This window comes from Galeopterus variegatus, unplaced genomic scaffold (assembly GCF_000696425.1).
Source record: "Galeopterus variegatus unplaced genomic scaffold, G_variegatus-3.0.2 Scaffold754, whole genome shotgun sequence".
NCBI classification, from domain to species: Eukaryota; Metazoa; Chordata; class Mammalia; order Dermoptera; family Cynocephalidae; genus Galeopterus; species Galeopterus variegatus.
Window position 1 is genome coordinate 64249 of NW_007726865.1, and position 10986 is coordinate 75234.

At 39.2% G+C, this 10986-nt stretch overlaps 1 protein-coding gene across 1 annotated transcript in view; it reads right to left on the minus strand.

Annotated features, from left to right (window-relative positions):
• The window catches only part of CA8 (carbonic anhydrase VIII), a 146050-nt gene that overhangs the window by 17438 nt on the left and 117626 nt on the right, over positions 1-10986 (minus strand). Inside the window, exon 6 of the mRNA XM_008572127.1 lies at positions 7985-8154. Coding sequence (XP_008570349.1) covers positions 8020-8154 — 135 coding nt within the window. The 3' untranslated portion in view covers positions 7985-8019. The remainder of the gene's footprint in view (positions 1-7984; positions 8155-10986) is intronic.

Below are 10986 nucleotides of genomic sequence, written 5' to 3' on the forward strand. Positions count from 1 at the left end.
TTTTGTTATAGTAGCCCAAATGGAAGACACTTAACCCTTCTTCAGGAGATAGTTACCACCCCTAATAAAGGGGTCTAGGTAAATTCCTCCACACTGCCATGTCATAGTCCTTTCCTCACTCTCATGCCATGTCATCTCCGTTCTGAGATGTCAGACCCTCCGGGTTTTGTTATATGTAAGCAATTTCCTGCATATAAGCATCAGGACCATATCTATACATAAATGAAATTAAAATATTAACAAGAAGGTAGATTAGGTGACTTCAGGCATTTTATCATGGTTCTGTATTTCCTTGATAATTGTTAACACCAAGCTACGTATCACTAGATCTAATGCAGATCAGTTTTCCAAAGCCCATTTTCAAAAGTCTCCACACTTAATAGCTAAGACATTTAAATCAGACACCAATAATCCTACCTACACGTGGACGGCAATAACAAGCCACAGTACCTCTCACCACCAATGGCAGATATTGCCAATCAGTCCTGTCACTCTTTCCCTTCCCACTGTGCTCAGCTGTGGATGTGGATTCAGAATCCTTCTCAGTACTCTCCAGACACCTAGTCCCATCAGTCTGACTTGGCATGCAAGTTTGAGTGAAATATGTTATCCTTGTCTTCTATTTTTATAAATCTTTCTTTAACAGTCCTATGTAGAAGAGCAGGGAGATGTTCTCACAACAGCCTCGATGAGATGATGCTAACTTTATGGACTGCGATGATGGAGATGGAGACACAAACATGACTTTGGAAGCCATCAGAAGGAAAATTCACAGAAATGGATGATAAATTGGAAATGTGAGGTGAGGAAGAGAGGTGTCATGAATGATTTGGGTTTCTAAGAAAACTGGAAGAGAGCCAGGTCCGTGAAGAAAGATCATAAATTCAATCTTTTATGTGTTGAATTTGAAATGCCTTTGACACTATCAAAAGAAAAGTTATACAGACAGAGGACATTCAATTCTAGAACTTAATTGAGAGACCTAGTCTAGGAATGTAAATGAGTGAGTTACGTGCATTTAGAGGCAACTGAGGCTATGAGTGTGCAGGAGTTCATCTGCAGAGACAGAAGGCCCCAAAGCTGAGCCATGACGACTCCAATATCAAGTGGCCTCCTAAAGGGACATTCATGCATCTGCAGGGGATACAGAGGCAGTGCAGGCAGAAAGAAGGAAATTCTGTGTTACAGGTATCAAAAAAGACTGTGGCAAGAAGGAAGTTGGTATCAGAAGCTGCTGAGAGATTCGGTAAGATGAGGTCTGAAAATGCCCCTTGAAATGTTCTGCTCTTAAGAAACTTACCACCTATTGATGAGTAAAAAACATGGACGCTCATTTTCCATGTCATTAAATAATAATAAAAATATCTAAAACATGTAAAAGGCAATATACAGTCACACATAAACTCCCAATTTCCAAATAATTCAAAGTTAAATATAAAGTTTACTGAAGAAAGTAAATACTTTTACTTAACTGACAAATATTTGCTATTTGCAAGGTAACAGATTAGGTTCTAGACTGGTCAGCTAAATTTACTTGTTTCCTGACCTAGAAATTTTTTAAATTTTATATTGCACTTTAATGAAACTATAATCACCTCTTTGAAAGGTGTTCAGACAGAATCGGAATTAATATAACAAAATAAATATGTGCATATATTTTTAAGGGCATTAGTTTTAAATGACTGTTTCCATCATTTTCATTGGTTGTATAGTTTAATAGCTTCATCTATTTTGGAAACACAATTAAAGTTTCTGGTCCTCAGTTTATCGGTAAAATTTTAAAAAGCAATGCCCATCTTAAAAAGTTCTTTTCAGGTAAAATGAGACGTATGTGAACCACTTAGCATAGTGCCTGGCACATAACATCTACGATTTATTGAAAACAAACTATGGTTACAATTGGAAAGTTTTCATCAAGGGTTTGTTAGCTTTTACCTTGAGTGTAAAATAATCAAAAATCTTTCATTTGACTCTTACTTTGCACTGTGTCCAAGGTGGCTTAACCAGGCCTTGGTACATATCCGGGCTCTGCAACTTCCACCCCTGAGAAGCACATGGGGAAGACGCAGGGGTGTCTGTCCCTACACCTGCTGGGCTCTGCCCTGACCTCTCCACATCAGGTCCTCCAAGATAGTGCACACTCCACCACACATCTGCCAAAACATTCTGTGTACCTGTGTTGCTCTCTGGTTAAATAAATTTGTGAAATGCTGTTTACTCTACAATTGTGTTTGAATTCATCAGGAGAGAAAAAACTAAATCATTCCAGAATTTTTATCAACAATAAATTATTGGGCCAGCCCGGTGGCGCACTGCTGCAGTGCGCTGCTTGGGAGCGCGGCGGCGCTCCAGCCGAGGGTACGGATCCCACATACAGACCGGTTCCCGCTCACTGGCTGAGCGAGGTGCGGGCGCGACACCGAGGGTTGCGATCCCGTTGCCGGTCCCGGTCCGGTACGGGCGCGACACTGAGGGTTGCGATCCGTTGCCGGACACAAAAAAAAGACAAAAAAAGGAAAAATAAATAAATAAATAAATTATTAACATTTCTAAAATGTAAAAAGGAAAAGAGACACATTTCAAAGCAAGACTTATTTTCCTTGTTCAGTGATCTTGAAAAAAGCCTATACAGCTTGAATATTTTTCATTACTGGGTTAATAATAATTGTAAATCACATAATCAAAACATAATAGATAGTTTGAATATCCTTGGTGCTTTGGCATCTTTCTGAAATCGTTTTGAGACCCATTAGGAAATCCATTCCATTTTCAGGAAATTCTATGTGATACAGTAAATAGAAAACAGCTGTATCTATAAAGCTTTCAATTCTCCCCCTAATGCCGTGCACCAGGTTAAATTATGACTGAGAAGTATCCAAATTCTACCGACTGGAAACTGGCTTTGAGCTGCCCCCATCCTGGAAGGAGAGCAGCTTCCGCCTACTCGGTCATTCCGAGTTGACTTTCTCACCTTCCTCACACAGCTCCCCCTTATCTCCAATGCCTTATCCTTTTCTAGCCTATACCTCTTTGAGGTTACTAAAAAAGCAGATAGGAAGTTGATGCTAGCTATAGCTTTATTAAAGCTAAGAAAACAATATGATTAATTGCAAAAGTACAGGTAGGGAACAGTTCAAAACTGTCAAGGACAACTCTGAAGACCCAGAAAGAAAAGTGAGGGCAAGTTTGACAAAGGGGCTACCCAGAGATGCTTGTTAATTACCCTTTTTCCTTCTTCCTTTTTTCTGTTCCTCTCCCTAATATATTTGGGGCATACATATTTTCCCTCCTATAAGGGGTCAAAAAAGGAAACTATTTAGAGCTTTGTGGGCATGGTTTTTACCAAAAATAAACAATTATAATTCATTATAGTTACTGTAAATGTGTGCAGTTTAACAATATTTGAGTCACGGGTGAGGTAGCCTTGAAACAGTCAGAATAGCCTTTTGAAAATGGACCAATACTTAATGAAATAAACGGGCAAATAATCATTTTGTCAGAATATTAGTACCCATATTATGATACCAGGAGCAATAAGTAAACTGGACCTTAAGCTTAGTCTTATTGTTTTTTAAACTACAATTTGTTTCTCCTGCATCTCATAGAAAATTCAATGGGTAAAGAATCATTTTATATCAACTGGCTCCCAGAAATCTGAACTAGCACTGCTGAACTAAAGAATTTCCAGCACCTGGGTGAGTTACATGCTAATTCTTTAAACAAGTATAAAATCATAGTTCTTAAACGGTAATATGAAAAGTCACAGATTATTCATGAGAATAATAAGTCTTGGTTATCAAAGCCCTCCAGCTGACAAGACATGCCATGCAAAAAAAATGTCATTTTAAGTCCAAAAACTAAAGTTATTTCAGTAAAATGTAACTAAAATAAATCTGAATTATTTGGAACACTTTTTAGAGAACGACTACCTACAAGGGAAATTTTTTTTTTCCTTTTTAGTTCCAAGAGCTTAAATGAAACATTATGCATTAAATTCAAAGTCTGACTGTCAAATCATTTCACTTTAATAAAAGTTTGAATTATCTGCCTTAGGGCATTATTAAATATCAAATAAAAAGCAGACATCCATAAGTCTGATTTTCCAATATAATTTTCATGTAGAACTATGACTAGATTTGTATTACACATTTCAAGATAAAAGGATCTAAAATATATTCATAAAAGGATGAAATCAGAATTAGAGTCACCTTAGAAAGAATTCCTGCACCATTCTTAGGAATTTTGGGAAAAAATTATCCCCTTTAAGTAATATCAGCCAAGATAAGAACACAAATCCATCCTCCTTTATAAAATACCTAAATGGTAATTAATTTAAAACTTTGAAAAATTTCACATTATTCTTCCCTCATACAATGAACATGAGGTAACTGAAATATACACAGTCCATGACCAGCGTTTCAGTCTGTGTGTGTGTGCGTGCATGCACATGCAAGGAAGAAGCAAAACAGCGATGGTTATTCAGATATTTAGAGAAAAGGCAACTCTGATCTACGACCAGATACAGATCAAACATTCAAGGCAATAATCTTATTTCATTAACAGTGTCATTTATAGTTACTGATACTCACAGAGAGTGTACTAAACCCAGACTAGAGAAAGTCATAAATTTGCGTCCACCAACCCTCGTCGCACCTCATGCTGCCCCTCTTCTCGGGCTCTCCTGCGAGCCCACCATTCCCTCCCTCTCCCCTCCTCCTGCTGCTCTCACCCCTCCTAGCTCCCACCCCATCCTGCATTAAATAATAACAGCAAATCATGGACACACCACATCTATAAACCACCACCTCCTTCTTCCTTCCTATTTAGCACAGAATGTGTCTGTACCCTTAACAAGAGTCAGACACCATGTGTGCTCTGGATTTCATCCCTTTCTACTTTCCAGAGATTTCCCTCCTAGGATTAGCCCCTCCAAGAAGCAGCAGCTTCACCTTCAACCTCCCCATCCACATGCTCATTCCCCCAGCATATAGACAAGTTCTAGTACTCCTTTTGTTAAAAAATATTTTTTTTAAAAAAAAGGTCTCCCTCATTGGCCTTCCCTCTCTACTGCTGCAGCCTTCTGCCCCCTGCCACCCCTCCCCCCCAGCTTATCAAGAGTGGCCGTGACCCAGCACCTCCAGCTCCTTCCCTTGTAGTCACCCCTGGTCTGCAGCAAGGTGCATCACCACTGTGCCACCATGACTGCCAGTGTGGGGCCCTCTTTGACCTCTGCCCATAGAGTGGTTAAGAAAAAGGGCTCTGCCAGTCAAGCTGCCTGGATCTGATTTCCAGCTCCACTGTTCAATAACTGCATTACTTTGGGGAATGTCCTAACTTCTCTGTCTTGGTTAACTCATCTGTAAAGCTTCACATAAGATTTTACGGACACTTAATGACGTAAATCCCATTAGATCTATTAGAACATTATATACACATATACATACATAATCTCTATGCCAAATACTCACATATTTCAGCCCAGACCTCTTTTCTGATCTGCACCATTGAAATTCCAATGACCTTCACGCGTCCAGTATTGTGATTGATGGGCATCTCTCACTCAATGAGCTCCAACTCAACTCTATATCTTTCCATCCCAAACAAGGCCTTCCCCCAGCTTTCCCACTGGCACTGAAAGGCACTCTATCCACAGTTTCTAAAGCCCCAAACTACAGAGGTTATCTTTTACATTTCCATCCCCCTCTACCCTCACCCAATTCGTCACTAGATATCACCTGTATCTAATGAGTCTATTTCACACACACTAACTTCTCTCCATCTCCACTGCTCCTATTCTAGTGTCTGAGCCTCAGTGCCTATCACCCGGGCTACCCAGCAGACTCTTAAATATCTTTCGACTACTGCCCTGACCCATCATAATCCAATGCATTCATTCTCCAACCAGAGCCAGCTATTAAAGACACATGTGGGATCAGGTCCCTCCCAAGTAAAAGTCCATATAGGTTCACAATGCATCGACTACAAAATAAAGATGCCTCTAAGACCTGGGCCTTTCCGTTGCTCTTCTCCAGATGCACAGGCCTGCGTTCAGGTGCCTCACAGCATCAAACTCTCACCTCCTCCACAGGCAGCACCTCCTCAGGGCCTTTGCCAAAGATATTCCCTCTAACTGAAGTCTCCTCCCCAACAGATCTCTGTTCTTCTCATTCATGGAATGCATTACAATTTGTAATTATATATTTTTGAGTGTTTATTTTTCCATTGTCATACTCCCCACCTTAGACCCTAAGCTCTATGAGGGCAGAAACCACGCCTGTTCTTCTCACCTCTGTACACCCAGAACCAATCACATGGTAGATGCTCAATAATGATTTCTGATTAAGTATCATTTCAGTTCTTTAATTCTTTAGTTTAATTCTTTAATTCACCCACCATAAGGTTTAGTTTAAAGCACTCTTGGATTTTCTCCCTTGTTACCACATGAATTACTGAAAGTTTCTCCTCGTTTCTACAAAAGCTGAGTTGGCCTGACCCTCATCTCCAAAATTAGAAGGGGGCTGGGAGATGAACTGTGCTGGCTAACTTAGAAACTGAGAATGAATGACTGCCTGTAATGAAGCTGGCTGTCATATGAGGCTACTTCAAAAAGTTTGTGGAAAAATAGAATTGAAAGATAATACAAATCTTTCCATTAATTTTTTGAAGTACCTTCAAACAACAGGTACAGTTGTAAGGAACCTCTCATTTGCCTGAAGTCATTTGAGACACAAGTGTTATGTGTTATGATAGATTCAAAGTAAAATAAACACATTTCAACCTTTAAGAAGCTTGAAATATGATAGAAAAGTAAGAAATACAAAAATAGCTAGATGAAAGAAAGGATGTGAGACAAGAGGTACAATTTAAGGGAGAAGGGGTACTTAAGCGGGGCCCTTAGAGTCGCTGGGATTTGCACAAGCAGAAAGGATGGGAAGTGCTGGGTGAGCAGAGCACGTTAGCAAAGAAAACAGCAGCCTGGCTGGAATACTGGGCCCATAACATACAGTGACAGTACAGAGGCTAGAAAAATGGATTCAGAAACATGTGGACAAAATAACCACCCTTTAAAATTCCTATGTCGATTGTGTAGCTCATGAGACTATGGCCTCCTGAAGGCCAGAGATTTCTATTCATCTGGGATTCCCAATCTACACCGCCACTCACAGGATATGTGTGTACATACTCACAACAGTCCATCAAACAAACAGCCAAAGCCCTGTCCCGCTTGCCTAGCAAACATTCCAACAGAAGCTTTCCCCTCATGGGAAGCACTGGTTTGCCAGCAATGGACACTGACCTATACACTTTTAGGCAATTTACAAGGTAAAGAAATAATCCATTATATAGTCATTTTTATATATTTTATCTTCTCCTCGTTTGTGATGTCTTATTTTGTTAGCTACTTAAGGGTAAGGAATACATATATATTGAATTCAATATATTAAAATATAGAGACTGTGTTTCAATTAATAAAGTAATGTACTATATTCAGATAATTTAATAAGTGCTTCTTGATCTATCAAATAAAAAGCACTTCCATAGGACAAGTATTTCAATTCATGTCAAGTGTGCCCTCACCTGCTCTGATGAGCAAGATCAACTCTGCTAGACAAGCAGCATCAACAAGGAGGCTCACACGCTCCTCAGCTCCTTCCTCTGTGCTCCTGGGTTACTAACGAGACCCTTGCATATCACCGCTTCTCAGCCACAAGGTATCTTTCTTATGAAAGCCAGTATTAAAGCATAACTTGGAATTAAATGTTGCTCTAGTGGGAAAATATCAGAATCATAGATTCTTGTCAACATTGCATGAAATTTAAATAGCCACCTGACCTGTAATTAATGGAGCTTGAAAAACGTGACATAAATTTTATCAAAATGAAGTGTACTTGCTTTATTGCTAAAGTATCGGGATAAGAGTAACTTTGGCACACCAGCTTCACGTAGCTGCGCGCCTGCTCTTCCTAACTTGATCTGCACGTACCCTGATGAAGATCGACTTGTTCCTGTTCTCTTTGGCTACTGAAATGCAGCTCTAATGACTCTGTCACTAAGTGGCTGAGTGGGTCGAAAATTGTCTCCCAAAATCCCATCACAGCCTTCCACAAGTTCTGCCCCCTTAACATGTGTCCTCAGTCTTCGAAATTCTTCTATCTAAAAATAAAAACAGAACACAATAGATTAATAATTTATCACACATTAAGAAGACTGGAGTTTCATACATGACTGAAAATATGTGTAGATTACAACAATTAGAAAAGAGAAAACTAGAATTAAACTCGAAAAAGAGAAAAACAGACAATAGACTTAGTTCTTCCAGACCTAAGACTTTAGGCAAGAGCCTTTCCAGAGATGAAAGTAGAAGTAAAGAGATCAAAGTCTCCAGACAATTCAAATAGCCATAGAAACCTGCTGGATTAGTTAATGATACACACCTCTCGCAGCAAGCTCTTAAGCCTGTCTATAACATAATGAGAAAGACTGAACAAATGAGGAAGTATTCCTAAATGCTTCCCAGGTATATTTTTAATTAATGGACACGGATATTACCATATGTTAACACTGACTAGGTATTAGATTTATTAGATGGATTAGAGGTTTCCTTCATCAAGACTTCCAGGTATATTTTTAATTAATGGACACGGATATTACCATATGTTAACACTGACTAGGTATTATATTTATTAGATGGATTAGAGGTTTCCTTCATCAAGACTTTTTTTGCTGCTTGTCTAGCCCTTTGGAGAGTACAGGTCCCAAAAATATCTCTGATTTTCCAAGTTTAAGCCCAACTTTCTCCCTTAGCAATATTGATTTTCAAGTTCATCTCCCTTTCTCAGGTGGCCTCTCCAGATCCCGTGGAGTCCCCATCACATGTGAGAGGTTCCAAGTCCTGAGGGACCTTTTCCTTCTGCTACACTGCAGCTCCTCTGACTTGCCAGGTCTGAGCCTCCTTGGAACCTGCAGCCTGTCGGACATGACTCTGAGGAGTACTTAAGCAACAAACTAACCTGTGATGAGCATTCCTTAGGCTCATTACCATCTATTAGTTGATTTACCTACAGCACTCAGCATCCATTATTTCATTAAAGTGCCATATTCACATGACACAGACATTCTTCATTCCTTACACAGAAGGGGAAACTAAGGCTAGAGAGGTTAAGAAAGTTTCCAAGTTAGCTAGTAGCAGAAGTCTGACAGTTCCAAGTCCACCTGCTCTTTTCCCAGCTCCAGAGCCACCTCTTTAAAAATTCTAGTCAATTCAGTATAATCTATATCCTGCATATATCCCAGGGTATTCAATACATGTGCTTTAGACAGACAGCACCAATCCACCAAAAGTTCATCATCTGTGTATCAAAATATCACATCTACAGAGGTCCTTAATACGAGACAGTCATGGAATTCTGTCATTCATAAAGAGAAATTAAATGCAAAAGACCAACTATTCAGGGATTCTAATAAAAGTCTAGAAACACCTAGAGACTGTAGGGGGTCTGTGAAGCCCCTGAACGATAATGCAAAATTTTGCATGTGCATTTTCCTAAGAAGAGGTGTCCTGACTCCAAAAGAGTTAAATCCACAAGATTCTAATTGAATCTCCTCATATACAAAGTTGGACAAAAATTAAATGGCTTGTTAGATTAGAACCCAAGGTAAAAAGCTGACTTCTAAGGCTTTGTTTTCCATGTCTCCAAATACCAATTGACTTCCTTAGATGGCATGTCTGACCCAACTGGGATTGTCCTGTTTCGTTTTGTTTTTTATAATATGTACATACTGTATTTATACAGAGGCACCAATCAGATAAGCAAGGAGCTGTTGCATCTACATAATGGTTTTTTGCTAGAACTTCTTAGGGTCTTTGAGTGGGAATGTAAGTAGCACCTACTGCTTGCTGCATCTGGAAAATGTATAAAGTTGTGGTTACATGAGAATCTTCTACAATTATTTGCTTTCACCTTTAAGTTCTACCTAAGTATGGAATAAAAAGGAACCTGGTGAGTCAGAGAATCCTGCACTTTTTCAAAAGACCATGATGGTCAAGGCAGTGGGCCGTGCGTCAAAAGGCTGGTTCTCGTCCTGGCTCTGTCACGTAAGACCCAAACCACCAAACAGCTTCACCTCTTTAATCCTCCCTTTCCACAGTACACAACAAAGGCAGTAACAGCAGCATGGACAAGGATGGTGTAAGAACGTGATGATCACTGAGCACAGTTCCAAGCACACAGGAAGTGACTGACAGACACTAGAACTCCTATTGCACAACTTCTTTTGGAGTCTAACCTTTAGCATTTTAGGTAAATATTTAGCTACAATTCTACATGCAGAAAGTAGATAATACACCAATTCACTGAAAAAATTTAAAGCCATCTGTTGTAGCATTTACTTTACATGTAACCATATGCAATACCTGCCACCAGAATATAGGAACCATGGACAGGGTCACTGACGAGTAATGTGGAATAGAAACTTTGCTGTCTAAACATATTTTTTAAAATACTCCCTTTTTATTGACTTTGAAGCTTATTTTAAAACTAGGTTAATTTTACATTTACATACTCTGAACTGAAGAAAAATCTTCCAAGCCCCAGGTCTCAGCCTGAAGCACATTCTGTGAAAACTTCTAGAAAAGATGATCTGATTCAACAGCCTGCCGGTCTCAAATCACTGTGCTCTTGGAAAAAACTATTTCACAAGAAATGTTTTTCTCTGATCACAGCAACACATTGAAAACTTCAAACATCAACAGAGATTGAGGAAAAAATGCATCTTTCTGAAATGCCAATTTTTCTGAAGTAACCACCTCGCAAAACACTTCAGTCACTTCAAATGGTTGCAAGTGCATACTGAATCAGCCCACACTGAAATGAGAGACTGTGATAAACACAATAATATTTCAGGATAAAAAGTATGATCCATTGATTTTTAATTCTACTTTACTAAAACATGGCATTTGTTTTCAATCAATTTAGGAGATTTGGG